Source organism: Rana temporaria, chromosome 5, assembly GCF_905171775.1.
Source record: "Rana temporaria chromosome 5, aRanTem1.1, whole genome shotgun sequence".
In the NCBI taxonomy this organism is placed as follows: Eukaryota; Metazoa; Chordata; class Amphibia; order Anura; family Ranidae; genus Rana; species Rana temporaria.
This window is the reverse complement of record NC_053493.1, coordinates 39,261,713-39,287,165: the sequence shown is the minus strand read 5'-3', so window position 1 is coordinate 39,287,165 and position 25,453 is coordinate 39,261,713. Positions and strand designations below refer to the sequence as shown.

General features: G+C 42.3%; 1 protein-coding gene across 1 annotated transcript in view; it reads right to left on the bottom strand.

Annotated features, from left to right (window-relative positions):
• Positions 1–25,453, bottom strand: part of ITGA8 (integrin subunit alpha 8) — a 266,086-nt gene that overhangs the window by 15,779 nt on the left and 224,854 nt on the right. The window contains exons 24-28 of the mRNA XM_040352410.1: positions 22,863–22,968; positions 22,291–22,449; positions 18,449–18,580; positions 12,489–12,602; positions 3,345–3,446 (exon numbers count right to left, since the gene is read on the bottom strand). Coding sequence (XP_040208344.1) covers positions 3,345–3,446; positions 12,489–12,602; positions 18,449–18,580; positions 22,291–22,449; positions 22,863–22,968 — 613 coding nt within the window. The remainder of the gene's footprint in view (positions 1–3,344; positions 3,447–12,488; positions 12,603–18,448; positions 18,581–22,290; positions 22,450–22,862; positions 22,969–25,453) is intronic.

Sequence of the window (25,453 nt, the reverse complement as noted above, 5' to 3'; positions counted from 1 at the left end):
TATGTGCATTTGGATGTTTCAGTTTGTTGGCTGGCTATCTTCGTTACTAAGTACAGTAGGGACCAGGGGAATGGGTAGGTTGTCCGATGTTAATTCACCTTTACATTTTTTCTGTAAAGGTGAACTAATACTTTAATAGCATTGTAAAATGTAGGGTTTGAGGCCATGTTTAGGCATTTTACGGTGGAGCGGCTCCCAGTATTACTATAGTTATTTATTTATTACAGGTACTTATATAGCGCTGTCAACTTACACAGCTCTTTACATATATATTGTACATTCACATCAGTCCCTGCCCTCAAGAAGCTTACAATTTAAGGCCTCAACTCACATTCAACCATACATATTATAGGGCCAATTTAGACAGGAGCCAATTAACCTACCAGCATGTCTTTGGAGTTTGGGAGGAAACCAGAGTACCCAGAGGAAACCCATGCAAGCACAGAGAGAACATGTTAACTCCAGGAAGGTGCTAACCACTTGGCACTTTGCTGAACACAAAAACTATATCTTGTGCATAGAGGTAATTACTTTTGTACTGTAAAAGAGAAAAGCTGAACAGTTGTCACATAAATGTAATTTTTTTTTAATAATTTAAAAAACTAAAAAAATTCTAAAACAAAAACAAACAGCTATTATAAAATCACTTGTAGATCTACATATGCCAACCCTGGGGAGCTTCAGAGTAGTTTTAACCAATTACAGATCTTTACTGGCTTGTTTCCAGTCATGAGTTTAAACGATAATTTACTTATACAATATTTTAAAGCTGCAGTGGTAATTATATATAAAAACAAATAAGATGATCTGCCTGTTCAATTATACACCTGGACACTTAAGAAAACTCAGCCTTTGCTCATAAAAGTCCTCATTGTGCGCCCTGAACGGAGGCTAGAAAATTCAGCGGTAAACAGCTTGAGGCTACAAAAGAGCTTTCTATTATAAACAAGATTCGGAAAATATTTATTTTAGAGTTTAAATACGGCACATGCCAAATGTCACATATCCCAAAACCGGCTCCTATTTTTTCCATTCCATTGTAAACTTCTACTCCGAAGGTCCAAGAACCGCTTTACTACGTTAAATACTGTAAACAGATGTCATGAATATTAATTGCCAAGTACTGTTTTTCTAACAATTATTTCCAACGACTTCATCCTAAATCATTATTGCTGTTATTACAAGTCTTTGCTCACTCGTCCAGCAGGGAAGTTTTTAACTGAGCTTGAAACAGTGCAGTTTATGAGTAGAAACATAATGGGGGTATAAAACATAAAATGCACAGTGGTTTTACAGTCTGAGGAAGTTTCCTGAGTGAACAGTGCACCAGTTTAACAGATTTCCTCAATTTTTAAGAACATGGAGTGTTGAACAATTGCACGAAGCATAGTAAAGTGCAGAGGCGGTATTTAATGGCCTTCTCAGATCCTAACACTGAAATACTCTTGATAACTCCCAACTTATGTCCCAAATGCTATCGGATTTTACATTTGATTATTGCTAGTGGTTATTATAGTTGCTAGCAGTAATCACCGTATTCTCCCGGCGGGGGCATCTCTCTCTGCCGGGAGAACACAATAGCTTCATAGGAGGGATTCCCCCATAAGCACTGTCTGTGTTTATGTGGGAATCAAGCAATTTTCTTTCCTGCAACCTTTGGTCACTCCATCTATGGTGCTTTAGGGAGACAAAGTAGGAAGGCAAAGAACACACCTCTGTTGCATACTCTGATATGCAGACCAAGTAGAAATAATACATAAAAATTATTGGTTAAACCCACATGAGCTTTTTTTCAACACTACTTTTAATTTATACTGGCTTTCCAAAATGAAAAATGTGATAATTTAGAGTTTGGATAAAAGCTTTAGTGCAATATAACACTTTTGTTTAAATAGTTTTTTTTTTATTGAGGTCTATACACCAGACCAGAAAGAAGGACAACAAAGAAAAAAAAGGGTCAACAAGAGAGATATGGGTCCAAAAGTAGAACGATCCCTCAAAATGAGGGACAGTGCAGAGATATACCATTGGTTCCACCTAGTGCTATATCATCCCAAGGCTATGGCACCCTGGTAAAATGGTTTGAGTAGCACAGCCAAAAGCTCCAATGTCTCCTGTGTGGCCCTTGAGCAAAAAGTCCAAGAAGACCTCATATTAGCAACACTGTGTGAAGCCTCGTACACACGACCAAAGAACTCGACGGGCGAAACACATCGTTTTCTTCGTCGAGCTCCTTGTTAGGCTGTCGAGGAACTCGACAAGGCAAGTTTCTCCATTCCCGTCATGGAAAAAGAAGACATGCTATCTTTTTGGCTCGACGGGATCCTTGACAGTTTCCTCGTCGAAAAATGTACACACGACCGGTTTCCTTGGCAAAAAAAAAATCCCAGCAAGTTTCTTGCTGGTTTTTGCCGAGAAACTCGGTCGTGTGTACGAGGCCTGACACTTCTTGGGTTTGCCCCAGCAGTAACAGCTGACAAACAAGCAACCAGACAAGACCATATTCTGTAACTAGGCAGAGTCACAAAGGGTAGGCAGTAGAAAGAACACAGCATTATGAAGCCTAAGCAGTAACCCCTGGTATCCTCCCTTCTAAGGCACTCTCTCAAAGCACCTAAAAGACTTTTAAACTTAAGGCTTTGTGACATCACAACCATGCTGGCACTCATTAGCACCAAATTTAAATCAGCATATGTAGAGCATGGGCCATAACAAAACGACCAAGCCAAGGAGGAAGACGCCAACATAGACTCTGGCTGCAAGCATGCAGGACCCCCAGCTACCCACAGGTGGTAAATGTGGCTGTTCCTTACATGAGAAACTGTATTTAACAAATAGGATTAAAAATAAATACAAAATATGGTGCAACATCATCTTTTTGATGCAGAACTACTGCCTTAATTAGGATTTGGGATGCAAAGAAAACAGATAATGAGTTTAGTCCAAAAAAAGTGAACCAGACATTTCTAGAGCACACAAATGTTGTACTCAGTTCATGGGCCTCATCTAAAGCCAGATCAATCTTGGGGGATTTACCCAAAAAATAAACAATTACATTGGATATTGCCACCTTATTTATATTACTCATTTATACAGTGCTGTAAAAAAATTCTTTCTTGCAGAATATTAAAGGATAACTGAAATAATAAAAACATGCCACCTTAGGTTGTACTATGTCTATCCAAGTACTAACCTTGTTAGAAGAGATGAATGGGCTACTCGTCTCTCCAATAACTTACCAGAGAGTGACCCAGCTCATTGATCTCTACTGCTGGTACCCACACATCACATGCATGTCTACTTATAAAATTTAAAACCCTACTACAACTGTGTTTAGTACTTACTGCTATGCTGGCTGCTGGAAGTTTTGCTGGCTGAATGTTGTACGGCATCTTCTTGACTTCAAATGATACATTTGCTGTCATTGCGTAATGATCATTCTTCCTCTGCAATGGAAATATATTGAATTACTAAAGTTATATTTCAGTATTAAAGTGAAAGTCCGGTGTATTTTCAGTAGCTCCATCATATGAACAATTATTGGAATGTTTAGCTCAAGCAGATCTAACTACAATCACTAAAATCTCATAAGCTTCAGCATGGTAATGTTATTTTAAAAATTTGTATAAATCTTCTTAAGTCTTCATCTTGTATTCAAAAACAACTGGTGATCCTGTACATGATAGACTCAGGAGGTGTGTTGCTGGCCAGGTGAAAACAGAAGTAAAAAAAAACCAAAAAAAACTATCATAGTGCGCTTAAGCCTGTGCTATTATCTGTTTGTTGATTTACACCGTGAATTGAATTCCCATAATATATTCAATTAATTTACCGCCGGGCTGTTTGTGGCCTTAATCCTGTGTTTTCTTATAGAATGACAGCCTGCTAACCCTTAAGTCCCCAGGAGTAAGTGGTTATTGTGTCTACAACCAAGTGTGTTAGTGGGGAACGAGCAGTTAAGAGAGTCGTGCCAACAGACCAGCGGCTCCTGTGGGGATAAGCGCTACATTTGAAATGTTCATTTGATCCTCTAATGATTATTAGGGTCAAATCAGTGTTCATTTTTTAATGTAGTGACAAGAACATTTTGAAGGACCAGGATGGAAAAAATAAATCAGTGAATGTGGTTTTCGTTCAGGACAAAATTGTACATTTTGTAATGAAACCTGTTTAACAGGGATTTCATTCAAGTAGCAGGTTTGGATGGAATTTCAAGGGCTTTTTATTTTTATTTTTATTTTTTTGTAATTCCTTTATTGACCAAAGAAAGTTACATGTAACAGTGAAAGAAAACAAAAATCACAGTATGTCTATTAAGTAACATTTAGGCTCTAAAAAGTCATAAAGCAACAGGCCCAACGCTGCACAGAATACGTGGACTTAGTAACGACAAATAGAGGGATATTGCTCAGTGCATCACGCTGAAACACCTATCAAAAATTCCTATACGTGGTCAAGGTAGTTATGCTTAAAAGACAAAAAATAGTGACACAAACCGATTATAAAACAAATGGTAGCAGGGAGAAACTTGGTTTGGGATTTTCCAGTAAAGCCTCGTACACACGACCGAGGAACTCGACGGGCGAAACACATCGTTTTCCTCATCGAGTTCCTTGTTAGGCTGTCGAAGGAAACTCGACAAGGCAAGTTTCTCTATTCCCGTCGGAAAAAGAAGACATGCTCTCTTTTTGGCTTGACGGGATCCTCGACAGTTTCCTCGTCGAAAAATGTACACACGACTGGTTTCCTCTGCAAAAAAAAAAATCCCAGCAAGTTTCTCGCTGGTTTTTGCCGAGAAACTCGGTCGTGTGTACGAGGCCTAAAACTTAATGGGAAGTAAAACCTCCCTTGGGCCTAGTGCGCCCAGGGATGGGGCAATATGAAAACAAAAGATGCCTAAAGATACACACCGTGGCCCGGATTCAGATAGATACGACGGTGTATCTCCTGATACGCCGTCGTATCTCTGAGTTCCGACGGTCGGATCTATGCGGCTGATTCATAGAATCAGGTTCCGCATAGATCTCCCTAAGACAGGTGTAAGTGACTTACACCGTTGGATCTTAGGCTACAATCTCCCGCTGGCCGCCAGGTAGCATTTCGTTTTTTGTACGCGACGAATATGCAAATGAGGAGTTCCGCCGATTCAGAAACGAATGCCCTCCCGTCGTTTTTTTTTTTTCCGTCGCTTGCGTTCAGCTTTTTCCAGCGTATAGTCACCCCTGCTATGTGAGGGGTATCCTATGTTAAGTATGGCCGTCGTTCCCGCCCCGAGTTTTGAATTTTTACATTGTTTGCGTAAGTCGATTCAGAATACGGCCGGACGCAAGTTAAGCTCACGCCGAAACCAATGAAGTCCTAGCGACGTCATTTGGAGCAATGCACGCTGGGAAATTTAGCCGGCCGCGTATACGCAGTTAAATGGGCGCGGGGACGCGCCTGATTTAAATAGTACACTCCCCCTAGCCGCGGAATTTGAATTCCGCCGAGGGTTTTACGATACCCCGCCGCAAGTTTTGAGGTGAGTGCTTTCTAAATACAGCACTAGCCTCAAAAACTTGCGCCGGCGGATCGTAAATCAGATAGATTAGCGGATCTTTAGATCAGCGTAATCTATCTGAATCTACCCCCGTATCTGTAAGGTAATTCCCACCCCTGAATCTCAAAGAGGGGAAAGGTGAGGGGGAGGAAAGACGGGGGGACGAGGGACGGAGAGAATGTCCCAAGACAGAGAAGCATTGAGTAAAGAAAAAAAAAGAGGAAGGAAAGAGAGAGCAGAAAGGGCCTCTCGCCCAGAGAGTGAGGCCGTATCCAGGAAGCTCAGCTCGATTGAGCCATTTCAAGGGCTTTTTAAATCAATCTACTCAATGTTGGTGGCATCAAATTTTTTCAGTATTTCTGTACAAACGTTTGAACAAAAATCTAACCATGTAAGGCCAGCTTAAGTGTAGCTGAGGAACAGCTTGTCATCCTTGCACACATGGTCCTGTCTTGTAGTGCTATGTTGCTTCTACGGAGGTTTCTCCTCATGTGTCAACACAGTAAATTACTTTATTTCAAGAAGAACCATCTGAAGACACAACTGAATCTACTCTAAGTCTCTTGATGGCTTTCACAGTCAGAATGTGAATGACAGTACCAGACCAGAGAAGATGGTGTTCTACAGCACTTCTAGAATTCCCTTGAGTCTCAAGACGTTAGACTGAGCCATAAAAAGAAGCGCAGGTCCCCTGGATGATGGAGCTTTTAGTAATGTGAGAGATAAGTGGACCTGAGCCAGATGTGGAGAGAAAATGCAGGTCGACATTTTTTCTTCTCTTCACTTGGGGGAATAGTTCTGAAATATGGAGACTCCTAAGGCCTTGTGTATAACATTTACTTCCAATTAAAGCAAAATACTACAGGGCTCTGACAGAACCGAATAATTTATGGCTTTTCTTCCTGAAATAATTCCTTGCAGACTCTGTATCACACGCACAGACGGTTTTTGTTTCTAAGTTTTTGTTCTATATATAGCAGTCCGGAGAGATGTTAGCTGCTCTTTTTATCACAAAATATTTTTTTTTCCCCTTTGTTTTTTCTAGCTGTACTAGAGCACCTAGAATGTTATATCTGAACTACAGGAAGATATAAGACTCAAATTATTGCAGCTCTGTAAGTATTAATAAATTAACCACTTCCATACAGGGCATTTTCACTCCGTTCATGCCCAGACCAATTTTTATTTTTCAGCACTATCGCACTTTGAATGACAATTGCGCGGTCATGCAACACTGTAGCGATATAAAAACGTTATGTCCCCCCCCCCCACAAATAGAGCTTTCGTTTGGTGGTATTTGATCATCTCTGAGGTTTTTATTTTTTGCACTATAAACAAAAGAAGAGCGACAATTTATCAAAAAAAACCACAATATTTTTTACTTTTTGATTTAATAAATATCACAATTAAAAAAAAAAAAAATTCTCAGATTAGACCGATACGTATTCTTCTACATATTTGTGGTAAAAAATATCGCACTAAGCGTATATTTATTGGTTTGCGCAAAAGTTATAGCGTCTACAAAATAGGGGATAGATTTATGGCATTTTTATTTATTATTATTTTTTACTAGTAATGGCGGCGATCTGCGATTTTTATTGTGACCGTGACATTGCGGTGGACATATCGGACACGTTTTTGGGACCATTCACATTTATTAGTGCTATAAAACTGCACCGATTACTGTGTAAATGTGACTGGCAGGGAAGGGGTTAACACTAGGGGACGCTGAAGGGGTTAATATGTTCCCTGGGAGTGATTCTTACTGTAGGGGGAGGGGACTCACAAGGGGAAGAGACCGATGTGTGTTCCTCTGTACTGGGAACACACATCGATCTCCTCGCCTCTGACAGGAGGTGGATCTGTGTGTTTACACACACAGATCCACATTTCTGCCATGATCGCCGGCAATCGCGGGTGCCTGGCGGACATCGTGGCCGCTGGGCACGTGCACCGGGTCACGAGCGGTGCCACGCGCGCCTTAGATTTCCAGGAAGAAAGGACGTCATATGACGTCCACCTGGAAGGAGGGAGGGTTCTTGCCGGCGTCATTTTATAATGGCCCAGTAAGGAAGGGGTCAAAGTGTTTCTAAAGTCAAGATATTTTTTTACCTGAATGCATTCTCTGCATTGAAGTAAGCATGTCCCAGTAGTTGACTGAATTTAGCCTGGAATCAAATCTAACTAATCCTCCCATTGACACCAATGATGGGGCATTATTCTTCCCTCGGATACCAATCATGGAGCATTGTTTACTCCCACAGATGCCAGGACATTTACTTTTACTTTACTCCCACTGGCCGCAGTTCGGCCCCCTAAATCTTGAAGGACAGTAAACTGGCCCTCTGTTTAGAAAGTTTGGCGACCCCTGCTGTACGTGTTTAGAACGGTTGTGATTTTGTTCTTCATTATTATTAACAATTTAATTATTTTAGGGGAAAAAAATAGCCTTTATAACCATTTTAGGTGTATGCAGGGCTGTCTTAATGAGAGGGCACATATGGGCACTGCCCAGGGGCCCCAGCTGCATGGGGGGCCCCTGCCCTTTCTCCAAAGCAGCTGGTCCTTGAACCCGGGCTGCCCCTCTACATTCCAGATATGCCCCCAGCACTCTGACCCCTCTACACTCTAGATATCCCCTACCTCCTACCTACTTGATTTCTGTTTACCTGCACTGTCTCCATTGTAGGGGACCCAGAGCATTACTTTGCCCAGGGTGTATGTGTTAATATGCAACATTGTAACAGTGTAAGTACATGAATTTAGCCTGGTATCAGCCTCTTGCAGCTCTCTGTACAGCAGAGCTCAGAGCAGAGAAGAAGCAGCAGAACAAGGAGCTAATAGGATGAGAGAGCAGAATGACATAAAGATGAGCTCATTAGGCTGCTGCTTCTCCTTTCAGTGTCCAGTCGCATGGTGGGGGTAGGAAGAGGATTTGTAAGTTAAAGTCAAACTGCAGCAAAGAAAGATCAGCTTCCCTCCCTTGCTAGGCAGGACTGTGCTGTGTGGCAGAGCGGTGTAAATATCTGGAGTGTATAAACAGAAGCATAAATCTTTTGGCAGGTTTCATCTGTATATTTAGCTGTTTGCCTGGAGTTTAGCTTTAAAGCGGAGGTTCACCCTAAAAACATGTATTTAACATTCCATTAAGCATAATTCCAACATTTACACTATGCCGTTTTTTTTTTTTTTTGCTGAACATACCGTCTTATTGTTATTTTCCACCCGGTTTCCGGGTTCTCACTTCCGCGGGAGTAGGCGTTCCTATGCAGAGGCTAGATGATTGACGCCTTGTGAAAAACTTTGCCCCGGCGCATAAGGCGCGTCACCAGTTTTCCGAAAGTAGCTGAACTGCTAGTCGGCTCTACTGACCAAAAGGCTGTATGTAATTTTGTTTTCTCCCACTGGCCACTCTGGCCCCACAAAAGTCTAAAGGATAGTAAACTGGCCCTTCGTTTGGAAAGTTTGGAGACCATTGCTTTAAAGCAAAATGATTCACACTATTGCATTTTGTAAACGTACGCAAAATTACATGATTTATGAAACGGAAAAAAAAACATAGATCATGCTTCATGGCCATTGTTCATTGTTAATAGCACCCCAAATTCAGCAAGCAGCAACATGTGTTTTATGCAAACACAACTAAACTCACAGTTAAAAAAAGAACAAAGCTCGACACTCATAAAAAGATGCATTAGTTACTTTGCCACATTTGTCGCATGTATGGCAGCCAATTGAAATTAATGGGCTGCCCCATGCGTGTAGTGCGACAACATGCACATATATGTGATGCCTTACATTGTCTGTCATAATGTGAATTGAGGTTTCAACCTCTCCTTAGTGCATCTCCCTTTTCACTGGAGTTTTAATACCGGGTGTATTACAAAGTGGTAGTTTTGTTACTTTTGAATTAATAGCAACATAATATAAACTCAGTTCACTCAATTTAAATCATGTAAACGGTGATTTGTGATTGGTTGTTGTGATTTACTGCGCTTTGCACATAATCATCCCTCTTTGTCTTGCTGAACTAGTCCAAATCGTTTTTTAAGCTGTGAGGTGCACAAGTTTCCTTTATAATTGAGTGTAAAGGTGTTCTGTAAAGGTTTCTGGCACTTGGACAAGTGTTCTGTAAGGACGGATATGTACAGTTCAGATCTGGTTTCTCATCTAATCCAAAAATGAATCATCTGATTAATACTTTGATATCTGCCCAGCAGCAGCTAGTCTTGGACACCAGACAATGCAAGCAATCATTACGTCATCGTAGTTAATCCAGCTCCAAAAAAAACTTGGCTACCGTCGAGAAGAAAAGTCGCAACTGGACATTTAATGGGTTATCTGTTAACGCTGAGATCACAGTATAATGTATTTATAATAACCAGACCATTAGCGGACTATTGTCTCCAGCAATTGTATTTCTGGAAAGGGGAAACCAGGTTTGTTTGTTTCAAAAAAAAAATTCTGCTTGCTTCTATCACTAGATGGACTGATAACCCTCTATGTGATAGTAGGGCCGCTCTTTATGAAGACATTAGGGAGCTATTAGACTTCCGATGTTACCTCCTCCCATTAGTACAGACAAATCAATGGCAAGGAGCATTAATAGTCAGGATAGTCAGGAGGGTATTAGTTGGTGTGACAGGAGTGACTTTGGGTCGGGGGTTTGTGCGGCTCAGCTTGCCCTGGAGAGTTCTGGAGGCTCCTTGTCCAGCTTCCACGACGCCTCTTATGTGTAAATCACCCTGTGTCTCTAATAGGGGCACAGGGTGAATGAGAACCCCCACTATGATCTGTGCTAGTCAGATTCAATGCTGTATATATGTATATATAATGTGTGCTGTCCCATGCTGTTGGACTATTTGCTGTGATTGGGTGGGGTGTGACTATTCTATTGTTCAATTGTGGCTGCTGTGAGGAAAAAGGGAGGGGGGATTCCCCCCAAAAAACGTTTGCTGATAAGACTGTGTATTGAGAAGTTTGAACATACCGGACCTGTGTGGCCATTGTCATTGGACAGTTGGACCCGCCCTGTTCTCCAAGGGTGGATGGGATGTGTTTTTGAGGAGAGATATCTGTGTGTCCACGTGTGATAATAAAAGCAGTTTGTTTTTGCCACTCTACACTGAGGTGTGTTGTCTGGTGATCTTGGAAGGTGCTGTATATGGCCAGAGGAAGCATTGACGGTGGATCGGGATCTGTTTGAGGACAGAGGGTTCATCACAGTTGGCTAATACCAGCCAGAATTCGACTGCCTGTTGAGTCTTTGCAGACTGAAAATGGGAATGGTCGTTACTTTTTTCCTCCAATCTGCAGCCCATTGGCCATTCTGGACACTTTGGTGTGGTTCTGGGCTTACAGAGGAGCAGGATAAGACAGGGAAGGAGGGGGGCCCGCCATTGCCGTAGCACCAACAAATTGGGCAGTATGTAGAAGGGATCAGACAGCTAAATCGCCACCAGGATCACTGCTATACTAAAAAGGGCATTATTTAAAGAAAACAAGCCCAGGGTCACAGGTTTGTTTTCATCCTTTTGCTGCCCTGCTGTAACACAAAAAATAAATTAAAAAAATTAGCCCCTTTCACACATTCACCGTTTGGTCTGTTCAGCAATGGCTCTGTGAACATATCCCCTGCTAATGCTGAAAGTCACAGATGTCCCACTGGGTTGAACTCATAGGCCTGGATGCACAAAGCATTTGCACCGACGTATCTCCAGATACGCCGCGTAAGTGCAAATATGCGCCGTCGTATCTATGCGCCGGACTCAGAAACTAAGATACGCCCGAAAATAGGCTTCATCCGACCAACGTAACTTGCCTACGCCGGCGTATCGTGGGCGCATATTTACGCTGGACGTATTTGGCGCTCCCATTGATTTTCTATTCACATATGCAAATGAGGGAGATACGCCGATTCACGAACGTACGTCCGACGCAGTGCGCGTAAAGTCATAGTCCGGTGTAAAGTTATGCCCTATAAAGGAGGTGTAACTCAGCAGCATCCATGCAAATGGCTGCACCAGGGATCACAAGCCAACGTTTTACGTAGGACGTGACTATGACTAGGTGTAGGTTACGTTCACGCCATAGGCAGTGATCTGGTGTATCTTAGGGAGTAGTTCCGACGTGATTCTGAGCATGCGCACTGGGATGCGTCCACGGGATGGTGAATGCGCAGTTCATTATACGTATCTGTCTGAGACTCAGCCCATCATTTGCATGGGGTCACGCCTCATTTGCATGGCTCACGCCCACTTCGACATACGACGGCTTACGCCTAGGAAACCCAGCGCAGATTTGGCAGCACTGGCTTTGTGAATCCAGTGCTTGCCTCTCTGCGCTACGTCGGCGTAGCGTAAAGGAGATACGCTACGGCGGCATAAATATGCGCCGATGTATGTGAATCCGGGCAATAATGTGTACCTTGCTTAAAGTGAGTGTAAAGTAAAACATTTTTACAATTAAAAATAACAAACATGTTATACTTACCTCCTCTATACAGTGGATTTGCACAGAGCAGCCCAGATCTTCCTCTTCTCTGGTCCCTCTTTGACTTTTCTGGCCTCTGCCTCCTGTTGGGTGCCTCCACAGCAAGCAGCTTGCTAGGGGGGCACCCAAGCCGAGTCACAGCTCCATGTGTCCATTCAGACATGAAACTGTGGCCTGGCCCCACCCCTTTTCAATTCTCATTGGCTGACTGACTTTAATTGACAGCAGTGGGAACCAATGGCACCACGCTGCTGTCTCAGCCAATGAGGAGGGGAGTTCCGAACAGCCGAGACATTCGCAAAAAAAAGGGGGCTGTATGTACACAAATAGCTTGTCATATTGCAAGAAAGCAACACATAAATTCAGATTTTGAAAATCACAGGGGCTAAGATTTAGAAAATGGCAAGAGTAGCAACTATGTATGAAAAATTTCAGGGAGAGTTTTCCTTTAACTTACCTGTAAAAACGTCTCTGCCCAGAGCCTGGATTTGATCTTTATAAGGGCGCGCTCACCGCCATTTAAACGCCACACATTACAGGAGATTGTTAAACATTTCACATTCGTGCAGTTCTGTTAAAAGAGTAAACAATGAATACATATATATTACATTTAAACAAATTAGTACATTGAGATTATTTATTTCAAGTGAATTGATAATAGTTGTGGGTTAGGTTTATTTTCTTTTCTTTTTATTTAAACAATTTTAAACTGATGTTTTATACTTCTTTTACTATGTATATACATTATTATTATTTTTTTTTACAAAGTATTAAGGGCCAGATCCACATAGAAATGGATAGGCGCAGAGAATCAGAGATACGCTACGCCGCCGTACCTTACCTGGCGTTGTTTCAAATCCTCAAAGATTTTGCGCCGTAAGTTACGGCGGCGTAGTGCATTTCTGGCGGCGGAATTCAAGTCGGCGATTAGGGGGCCTGATTCATTTAAATGAAGCGCGTCCCCGCGCCGAATGAACTGCGCATGCTCCGTTTAGAAATTTCCCGCCGTGCATTGCGCGAAATGATGTTGCAACAACCTCATTTTTTAAACTTAGACGTGACTTACGTCCATCCCGATTCAAGGACGACTTACCCAAAAAAAAGAAAAAATTCAAATTTCGACGCGGGAACGACGACCATACTTAACATGGCAAGTCTACCTATACGCCGCAAAATACCAGCTTTAACTATACGACGGAAAAAGCCGACTAGAGACGACGTAAGAGAATGCGACGGCCGCGCGTACGTTCGTGGATCGTTGGAAAAAGCTAATTTGCATACCCGACGCGGAAAACAACGCAAACTCTACCCAGCGGACGCCGAAGTATTGCATCTACGATCCGAAGGCATACGAAGCCGTACGCCTGTCGAATCGAACCCAGATGCCGTCGTATCTTGGTTTGAGGATTCATCATCTGATCATATACCAGCAAAAGTGCATTTTTTTTCTTGCACGTGATTGGGTATTCTTTGCAATGTAAAGCTTTACCTCATTTACTAAGCTCTGGAGCAACTGCACTTGCAGAGTGCAACTGCACTTTACAAAGTGCACACGCTATTTGTGACGCTATAGCATTTATTTACTAAAGACAATCAATGCATTATTGAGCATTGTAGAGCATTGTGGAGTGTTGCATTAGGCAGCTCACCAAAAATAAATGGATTGTAATGCACCTCAATGCATGGAAAAAATAGATCTTGCTGCAGGTGAATTCTGGGCATAGGTCGGTTGGCATTCAAAACAAATGGTATGCACGCTGACGCATGCACAGTGCATTGCCATGGCTTGTGGTGACACACACACACACACACACACACACTCTACTGTGAATTACTGCAATGTAATGCAATAGCATGAGCAAACCCTAGTACAGCATACCTCCCAATTTTTTAAGATGGGAATGAGGGACACCTATCAGCAAAGGTATGTAGGCATAGGACACACCCCTTGCCACGCCCCCTTAAAGGAGAATTGTACAAAAAAACAAGATTGGTTAAACCCACAAGTGCTTTTTTTTTACCACTACTATTCCTTTATATTGGCTTTTGGAATTTACAAATGCAACAATTTAGAAATCAGATGAAAGGTTTAGCGCTGGAAAACACCTTTTGATAAATATAACATGCATTTTATAAACATCTACATAAATCAGACCAAAATGAGGGACAAATGAGGAGGAAAGAGGGGCAGAGGGACTTTGTTCCAAATCAGGGACAGTCCCTCCAAATCAGAGACAGTTGAGAGCTATGCGTACAGTGCAGGGCTAGCCCATGAGTCAGGTTTGTAGAGGGTGCAAAAAAGGAACTGAATGAATATTCTGCAAATAGTAGACAAATCTACATCAAATGGACTGGACTTAAAGGGGTTGTAAAGGTTAGTTTATTATTTTCTAAATAGGTTCCTTTAAGCTAGCGCATTGTTGGTTCACTTACCTTTTCCTTCGATTTCCCTTATAAATGTTTTTTTTCCTTTGTCTGAATTTCTCACTTCCTGTTTCTCCTCAGTAAGCTTGCCCCCATCATCTGTCTGGGGGTTAGTCAGCCAGAACAGCTTACTTAGGGGGAACAGGAAGTGAGAAATTCAGACAAAGAAAAAAAACATTCAGAAGGGAAATTGAAGGAAAAGGTAAGTGAACCAACAATGCACTAGATCAGGGATATGCAATTAGCGGACCTCCAGTTGTTGCAGAACTACAAGTCCCATGAGGCATAGCAAGACTGACAGCCACAAGCATGACGCCCAGAGACAGAGGCATGATGGGACTTGTAGTTTTGCAACAGCTGGAGGTCCGCTAATTGCATATCCCTGCACTAGCTTAAAGGAACCTATTTAGAAAATAAAAAAAACCTTTAAGATGTCAGCAAACAACTGCTTTATACACACGCTTATGGACTGAATCCACCACCTGAAGGGACATTCTGCCTAAAATAGTTTTTTTTTCTTATTTCTAGGTGGAACCCGGTGGGCTGAGTCCATAGGTGTGCGCAGGCTATTGCATTAGGGTGTTCACCCCAAAGCCCAAACACACACTACCGATCGATCATGGTGTTCTTTCAGAAAGGGAAGGGGCTGGTAAATTACATATTTCCTGGCCCCTTCCCCACTCCTAAAACATCCCAGCAGCAACAGCCGATAGGAGAGGAGGGAAGCTGGCAGCGCTGTGGGGGGAAAGATGGGAGCCAGGGCAGTAGAGGGAATCTGTGCTGCACAGGGTGATTAGGGTGTGCCTGGGCACACCTGGCACACCCTGTGCGCACGCCTATGGCTGAGTCAGTCTTTGATTTCTTATGTCTTGGAACTCCAACAGAGAGATCTCCCTGCCATAATTCTCAACTCTGTTCCTTTCCATCTGGGAGTTGTGTCTTCCTACTCCTCCTGTTACATAATATAAAACAAATAAAATAATCTAACAGGGAGAGAGTGGGAACCCCCTTTAATGATCACAACAGATGTCCCCAAGAGATACAAAAACTTGTCAGTTAGTTTAAAGGGTCACTAAAGGAAAAACATGTTTTTGCTGAAATGACTGTTTACAGAGACATAGAGACATAATAGTTAACTGATTCCCTTTAAAAATGATTAAAAATAGATAAAAACCAATCATATAATGTACCTACAGTTTAGTTTCGTTTTTGCTGTTGTTTCCTGAGAGCCAATAGAGGGAGTGAAGGTTTTGCAAAACGAAACTGGATTGGTGCTGAGGGGTTTTAGACACACCTCCTTGATTAGTCACCACAGTGAGAAATCTCCCAGTACTGTGGTGATCAGGAAACAGACAACCAGGAAGTGTCCAGAACAGAGAGGAATTAAAGCAACATCAGAGCAAAAAAGAACAATGAGAACATGAAACCAGGACTGCAGTAAGGTAAAGGAAGCTAAAAAAAAAATCCTTTAGTGACCCTTTAAAGCTAAAAACCAGGTAAAAGACACAAATCAGTGAAATTCTTATGTGCTAACGAGGCGAGGAGCATGCTAATGGAGGAAAAGAGCAGAGGGATGAGCTCATCAGTCTACTGCTTCTCTTTTTGCAATCCTGTCAAAATCTTGAGTCCAGACATGACCTGCAATGTTACCTAAATGTAGTAGAGAAAAATCAGGTCACCTCCCCTGCCAGATAGGCCTTTGCTGCGTGGCAGAACTGTTTAGATCTCAAGATGGGACGGACAGAAATGCAAACGAAAACCAAAAGTAGTGTTTCACTATCATCACCAAATATATAAAATAGTTCCCTCTAAAACGTAGCATCACCCTCAGAGGCGTATCTAGTGAAAATGGCGCCTATGGCAAGCACTGAAACTGCACCCTTGTCGAAACATTTAAACCCATCTTTTAGATAACCAGGGACACGGTGGGGACAGAGAGGGACACTGGGGACCACTGGCAGCTGGTACTGAACATTTTGGGGGGGCACAAACAAACTGAAAAAAAACCATAAATTTTAGCCACTGTGCCCATCAAACGCAGCCACTACCCTATCTGGATCCGGTCTGGCCAGTCATCGGTCGTCTTGGGTGCACCTGTCACTCCCCTCCCCAGGCAGAAGGAGAAATATTAGCAATTACTGTGCCGGCGTTGCGCTTCAGCAGGGTGAGCGCGGCGCCAGGAGCTACATTAGTGCGGGAGGCAGCCATGGGAGGACGGGTGGGGGTTTTTTCATGCAGGGGGGTGGCTTTTTGCCGCCCCCTCCCCATGGCGCCCATGGCACTTGCCATGGCTGCCATACCCTAGATATGCCACTGATCACCCTAGAACACCCAGCTTTGTGTTACGGATTGTGGTCAGTGGTGAACAGGTCATCCAGCAAAACCACTGTCCCTCCTTTGGTGACCGCATGAGCTGCATTAACAAGCTGCTGAACAAAGCTAACATTTGGAGCATCATGACCGTTTTATACACATCCTTCCACAAAACATTCTTGCATGTTATTCTAGCACCTAAAATGGTAAATGGCAATGTTATCTGTAACACATTTATAAAATAAAAAAATCCTGCCAGAAAATAATCACAAAATCTACTATACAAGAATTCTTGTCGGAAAACATGCCTCCAGACGGGAGGAAAAAGACAGAGATCTGGCAAATCCAATCCAATGTGCTTCTAATTACTGGACAGTAAAACAAAAAAATGTGTATCACAAACTAAGAAGACCTTCACTGATCAGATAGTTCCCAGTCCTGTGTAAGCTCAAACTCTTCCAACTGGATAAAGACTAATAGCTTGTTCAAACAATCGTTTTCAGAGCCTTTAACATGGCAACTCCACTCAAGCAGCTGTACACACAGTTAAAATTCATATGGAGGAACTGTTTTATCTGGCAAAATATTTGTAAAGGGATCTTGGTTTAACAATCTATCCTACCCTGCTGTGCTTTAGGACTGCACAATATAAGGAAGGTCACAACGATATTGTGAGTCAGCAGTTCCTTAAATCAGGGGTCTCCAAACTTTACTGGGAGTAAGAAAATCAGTGGGAAGAAACAATGCCTCAGTCCTCGTACACACGACCGAGTTTCTCGGCAAAAACCAGCAAGAAACTTGCTGGGATTTTTTTTTTGCCGAGGAAACCGGCCGTGTGTACATTTTTCGACGAGGAAACTGTCGAGGATCATGTCGAGGAAAACGATGTGTTTCGCCCGTCAAGTTCCTCGGTCGTGTGTACGAGGCTTCCCCGTGTGTACGGGGTGACGTAAAACACAACGACGTGCAGAGAAAAATTAAGTTAAATGCTTCCGAGCATGCGTCGACTTGATTCTTAGCATGCGTGGATTTTTGACCGATGGATTTCCCCACAGACGATCGTTTTTTTCTATCGGTTTTTTAACCATCAGAAATTTTTAAAACCGGTTCTATTTTTTTTCACCGATGGGAAAAAAACGATGGGGCCCACACATGATCGGTTCTTCCGATGAAAACGGTCCACCGGACCGTTTTCATTAGACGAACCGATCGCGTGTACAGGGCATAAGTGTTTGGGAGCGCAGAGACTCTAACAATGGTTGCAAACTGTAAAAAAACACAGTTGAATACCGCATTTGAATGATGATGAGATCTGATTAATCTATACAGCGGATATACCAGTCACTCAAGTAAAACATACATGTTGAAGAAAACAGATATTTTTCAATAACCATCCTGAAAGTGCCACTTAGTGAAGAAATTCAAGGACCTCAGTACAGTCCAAACCAGGAATCCCAAAAGCTCTACAGGGACATGGAAACTGATCTGAAGGATAACATAAGTACCTGCAGGCTTTGCATGCTATTACTGGGTCAGCCAATGTTTACTACCCAAGATAGCAGGTTCACTTTAATGTGCTTTAGGCCCATCAAGTCACTGGTAGAGTAGAATTGTGCTTTTAGAGTACTTTTTGAATGAATCAAAGATATTCATTGACATGCAGTATAGTTCAGCTCTTACCAGCTGTTTAGTTGGGATTGGTATATGCCTGAGGGGTTCGGCTACAGGCACGTCTCTGCGACTCACTGCATGAGATACGCTGGAGTTACGCAAATAAGCCGTTAATCCTGGAGTAGCTTCTGCTTTACTCGGCTAAAATAAAGAAAGAAATCAGCAATTAATCAACTAGGAATCTACAAGCAATGCTGTGATTACAATACTCATATCAAGCAGGCTATAGAACACTAAAAAAAAATTCTGGTGCTACTAATCACTCCTGCCATCACACACAAAACCAACATTTTTTTTACTTGTAATTTTTTTCCCACGAAAGCGAAGTTACCCTTAAGCTCGGAGATGACACTTTAGCCTGAAGGTGGCAGTGTCCCTCTGTTTAATACTGTAATTGTCCGATACAATTACAGTTTTACAAATAATAATATGTATATTCATTACAAGACTAAGAAAATAATATTTTATTCACTAGGGGCCAGATTCACAAAGGAGATACGACGGAGTATCTCAGATACTCCGTCGTATCTCTCAGAGTATCTATGCGACTGATTCATAGAATCAGTTACGCATAGATAGCCCTAAGATCCGACAGGTGTAATTGTTTTACACTGTCGGATCTTAGGATGCAGTACCGAGGCCGCCGCTGGGGGGAGTTTGCGTCGTAAACCAGCGCCGGGTATGCAAATTAGGAGTTACGGCGATCCACGACGGTTTTTCGCGTTCGCTACGTCGCTGCTAGTCTAATTTCCCGTCGCAAAGTTAGTCGTCGTTTTTGGTGCCCTAACTTTACACAGCACACGTATGTGCTGTATAAAGTATGGCCATCGTTCCCGCGTCGAAATGTGAACATTTTTCCTTCTTGCGTAAGACGTCCGGGAATACGGAAGTACGCTATGCACATCGCCGTTCGAAAAAATGACGTCACTTCGCACAAAGCACGGCGGGAATTTCGAAACGGAGCATGCGCAGTAGGTCCGGCGTGGGAGCGCGCCTAATTTAAATGGCACACGCCCATTTAAATTACGCGGGCCTACGCCGGAGGCCGCCAGCGTAGGTTTTCATTGCAAGTGCTTTGTGAATCAGGCACTTGCGATCTAAACTTGCGGCGGTGTAACGTATCTACGATACATTACGCCGCTGCACTTCTACGTGAATCTGGCCCTAGGTTCCCATTTGAATAAACTATAACATACCAAAAACTGAGATCTGTTTATACCTGTTCAAAAAAAAGATCTATTGACACAGTCACAAAATCTAATTAAATACAACAATTTTAAAAGCAGCTAGTAACACAAAAACAGTACATTTAAAGCGGTGGTTCACCCTCCTTCACATCATTATACCATTACATTCGGCATCATAGCGCGAGCTACGGTATGCCGGTCTTAAATTTTTAATCCCCGTACTCACTGTGCTATCGATCATTGAAGAATCCGACTCCCGCGGGGAATGGGCGTGCCTATGGAGAGGGAGGATGATTGACGGCCGGCTCTGGCACGTCACGCTCCCCGAAGACAGCCGGAGTAGGTCTCGGCTCTTCACGGCGCCTGCGCACAGGCTATGCGCAGGCGCCGTGAATAGCCAAGTCTATTTCGGCTATTTCCGGAGAAGCGTGACGTGCCAGGGCCGGCCGTCAATCACCTTCTCTCACCATAGGAACGCCCATTCCCCGGAATCTTCAATGAGCCATAGCACAGTGAGTACGGGGATAAAAAATGTAAGACCGGCATACCGTAGCTCGCGCTACAATGCCGAATGTAATGGTCTAATAAAAAAAAACATTTTTTTTTTTTTTTAACAGGGTGAACCCCCGCTTTAACATTGTTCAATAAAAGTTATATTTTATCCTCCAGATCTGTTTTTTTTTTTTTTTTTTTAAATCCTGACAATAATAATTCAAGAAAAAAATTACTTTAAATTGACTTTATTCCCCTTAAGCATACATAAAGTATGGGTTTGAGTATATGTGCATACGACTTTTCTTGTGGTTAACAAAATATAATGTTTTATAATGTTTCTTTATCCTAGCAATAGCTTAATTTTTAACTTAGATTTTAACTTTTTTTGAAGAAAAGATATATTGTGGCTAATTAACTCATTGTGTCATGTTCCCGGAAAAGGAATATCTCTGCAACTGTTCAATTAATGTAATTACGATAAAAGATAAAAGACAAAACAAAATATACAATGAGGTAACAGTCTATAAACAGCAACGGAATTCCCCTCCAATGGGATTAAGCTTTTCACATGTGCACAACATCTGGGAAGGGGACAGCAGTGAAAAGTCTGGGGTATAATCTCCTAAATCCCACTGGTGGGAAGGTCAGAGGAATGACTTGTGCATTAGAATCGCTGGAAAAGAAAGACAAATAAGACCATGCGGGGGTCCAACCTCAGCCATAGAAAAAAAAAACAGAAACAAAGCTCAGCAAAGTATCATCTCAGAAGGGAAATTATACAAAAGTGGTAGTGAGCTCTGTCCAATTAGAGGGAAGCGAGGGAGTTGTGTGTCATTCTCACCAACACTCTCTGAAACTCCGAACACTCTACTGCTAAGTAATATATGAGAAAAAGGGTATCCTTTACAGATGTTAAGCAAACAAGAACATTTCTTGAACTAATAGAAAAAAAAAATCAAATAACAGTCTATGGGGAATTTATTTTCTGCAAAGAAAAATTCATGTAATTACAGCAACCTTGTCCTCATATTCCCTTTCTTGTTTTAGTTAGGGGGGATACTTTTCCACCCTAATGATAAGATTTAACTATACTCTAATTCCTCCTGTTTTGTATTGTAACTGTACTGTCTGCCCTCATGTAAAGTGCTGAGTAAACTGTTAGCGGTGGCGCTATATAAATCGTGTATACCCCTTTCATGACTAAGCCTAGTTCTGACATTTGGTGTTTACAAGTTTAAATCAGTATTTTTTTGCTAGAAAATTACTTATAACCCCCAAACATTATATGTATATATATATATATATATATATATATATATATATATATATATATTTTTTAGTAGAGAATCTAGAGAATAAAATGGCGATTGTTGCAATATTTTATGTCACACGGTATTTGTGCAGCGGTTTTTTCAATACAATTTTTTTGGGAAAAAGACACTTTCATGAATAAAAAAAGAAACAGTGAAGTTAGCCCAATTTTGTTTAAATAATGTGAAAGATGATGTTACGCTGAGTAAATAGATTTAATATTGTGCACACTCGTGGATTGGCGAAAAACTACGGTGTCTAAAAATCTCCAAAGACAACGTTTTAAAAAAAAATAACAGTTACTAGGTTAGAGTTACAGAGGAGGTCTAGTGCTAGAATTATTGCTCTCACTCTGACGATCGCGGCGATACCTCACATGTCTGATTTGAACACCGTTTACATATGCGGGTGCAACTTCTGTATGCATTTTCTTTGCTGCATGAGCTTGCGGGGACAGGGGTGCTTTAAAAAATTGTTTTGTTTTTTTCTTATTTATTTAATTTTTTTTACACTGTGTTTAAAAAAAAAATGATCACTTTTATTGCTGTCACAAGGAATGTAAACATCAGAAGAGAGGAGCAGAGCCTCACCCATACTTCCTGGCGTGAAGTCGTAATGGCGGCAGCAGCACCCGACAGCTGATGGAAACATCAGCTGCGGGTGCCAACATCGCTGGACTCCAGGACAAGTAAGTGTCCTATTATTAAAAGTCAGCATCTGCAGTATGTGCAGCTTCTGGCTTTTTATTTTTGAAGCAGTGGGCGGACTTCCGCTATAAAGCAAACTGAAACAAAAGTGTAATTTCTAGTATGTGACTAATATAAAAACAATAATGTAAATGATAGTTTTTTAACCTACCTGTATGTCCAAGGTGTTAATGGCAATACTTGGGTTACATGTAATTGGTCCTTCCGTATCAATTTTAAACACATAAAGGAGAAATTCTTCTCGGCTCTGTGACGGCCATCCCACGGTGAGGTGTGTCTCGCCAACTGCACTTGGTCCTATATTGTGAAGCTTTTGGAAAAATGGTTTCAATCAATAGTCAATAATAAATTGCACAAAAATGACCTGAAACCTATTTAGAGGGTCAGTCCACCCAAAAGATTTTTATTAACAGATGGAGCCTGGCGCTGGGGTCAGCCACTGGCTTGGTCTATGTCTTCTATACCCAACAGTATCATTTCCCTACCATAATTCCAGACTTTTCTTTGGTCTATCCTGGTATCAACTGATTAGGTACACTTGCAGCAACCCATAGTAACCAAAAAGATACATTTTGCTGTGATTGGATGAAATATTGAACTGTGGTTGTTTGGTACAGGTAGCATCATTTTGCCATTGCTCTTTGCCGTGCCATATTTTTTATGCAGTACATGATGTGCCCCCCCGGGATACAACTATAATGGCCAGGACAGGGTCAGTCGTACCTCATAGATGTGTTGTACCAGCGGCCCGATTTCCCCCTCCTCGGATGGCTTTTGTTTGGGTTCCCAGTTGGCAATGGGCAAGATGATGTGAAGAGGATGAGACACCCTGTAAAAGAAGATGGAGCTCATTAGAATAAAAAGTTTGTAAATGGAGCACACAGAAGCTGTCTGAGATGCTTTCCCCTGCTGTATACTATTGTACGCTGTTGAGTTTACATTTTGGAATAAATCGTTATTGCTTTGTGTATGGGAGTGCTGTTTTCCTTCGTTTTTCTCCTACATGCATCTGTTGCAGTGACAGGGTGTGCGCCCCTACTTACGAGCTTTCACACTTCACTTTGGTTTGCCTGAGCCCACCTGGAGCAGCTGAACTTGTTTGGCTGTCTGAGGTTCTGTTCCTTTTTTCAAAATGGTTGTCCAATTGTGTTGCAAGAAAAGCCATTCATGTGACATCCCATAACACTATATACCTAAAGTCATTTTTGTCATCACCATCTGACACACTTACACAAGTTTGGCTCTCAGAGAAAGAAGTGGCGGAGGAGCATAGGAAGTTGACTAAGTGGGTTGGGCAAAGATTCTTTTAACGCCCAATCTTTTTTTTTTTATTGAGGAAGAGTCAGGCCTCGTACACACAACCGAGTTTCTCTTTAAAAACCAGCAAGAAACTTGCTGGGAGATATTTTTTTTCCCGAGGAAACCGGTCGTGTGTACATTTTCGTCGAGGAAACCATCGAGAAACTCGACGAGCCAAAAAGAGAGCATGTTCTCTATTTCCTTGACGGGAATGGAGAAAATTGGCTTGTCAAGTTCCTCGACAGCCTGACAAGGAACTCGACGAGGAAAATGATGTGTTTCGCCCGTCGAGTTCCTCGGTCGTGTGTACGAGGCTTCAGAACATTTGACAGACACCATAAGCCTTTAATGACAGATTCGACCTTAATTTGGATTTTCGGACAAATGCATTTTTTAATGAAACAAAATAAATAAAAACTAATTTTTGGAAGTAACTAAATGAATACATTTTTCGGACGAAAACAAAATATTTCAGTGTGCACATGTCTAATCGTTTTCACATCATCCTGTATTCAATGGGGATGAATGAATTCGATATACCGTATTTATCGGCGTATATCGCGCACTATTTTCCCCTTAAAATAAGGGGAAAATCGCGGGTGCGCGATATACGCCGATAGCCGCTTCCCGCGCTCTGTTTGAAATCCTGCGCCGACATATACCGAGTGCAGTACACTCGGGTACATTCGGCCAGGTTCGGCTTCGCTCGTGCTTACGCATAAACGTCACAGAGCGCGAGCTAAGCCGAGCCTTGCCGAATGTACCCGAGTGTACTCCACTCGGTATATGTCGGCGGAGGCGTTCGAACTAAGCGCGGGAAGCGGGGACTCGACGTGAGGTGCGTGCTGGAGAAGCCGGGAGGACACCATCGAGGCCGCAGACGGACGCCGGACCGGACGATGGACGATGGGAAGACACCAAAACTGTAAGTAATAAAATCATATAACTTTTTTTTTTACAGGAATTTCGGGGGCAACATTGGGGGTGCGCGGTATACGCGGGAGCGCGTTATACCGCGATAAATATGGTAAATGATAAAACAGTATGTCCCCCTGCGATGACCTTCAAAGATCTTCAGAGAGGATTTCCTCAAATTAAAATTTTGCTGCAAGCAACGTTAAAGAAAGTCTACAGCTACACAAAGTATCTCAGGCTTTAGCAGGATGCCAAGATACAGGCTAAACTCGGGAGTATGGACATCAGGCAGAGAGCAGGAATTTATTGATGTGATGTTGGGAAGGAAAAAAAAAAACCTTTATCCGGCAGTTTACACAACTGTAGCTTGTTATCCATAATAACTTAGTTCCTCTCCCCGTGCTTCCTCATTGAGGCCACTGCGCTAGCCATAGGACCAGAACATTCTTGGTTTTAGAGGCAACAGGAAGTATTTGTGAATGAAAGAATGCATATAATTATTCTACTTATAGATCATGGCAATATTAATCGTGTTATAGGCAGTTGAAGGATATCTGTGCACACAACTCTAAATGTAATTTTCCATAGAAGTGCTTGGAGCACACTGTGGCCCAGATTCTCGTACGAGTTACGCCGGCGTATCTCCAGATACGCCGTCGTAACTCTGAGTTTGAGGCGTCGTATCTATGCGCCTGATTCTTAGAATCAGTTACGCATAGATTTGTATTAGATCCGACCGGCGTAAGTCTCTTACGCCGTCGTATCTAAGTTGCATATTTACGCTGGCCGCTAGGTGGCGCTTCCGTCGATTTACACGTTGAATATGATAATGAGCTAGATACGCCAATTCTCAAACGTACGTGCGGCCGGCGCATTTTTTTACATTGTTTGCGTAAGGCTTTTTTCGGCGTATAGTTACCCCTGCTCTATGAGGCGTAGATGAGGCGTACTTATGTTAGGTATGGACGTCGGAACAGCGTCAAATCTTTCATGTTTTACGTCGTTTGCGTAAGTCGTCCGTGAATGGGGCTGGACGTAAGTTACGTTCACGTCTACTAGGCATTGAGCGGGCGCAATTTAATTTAAACAATCGACATGAT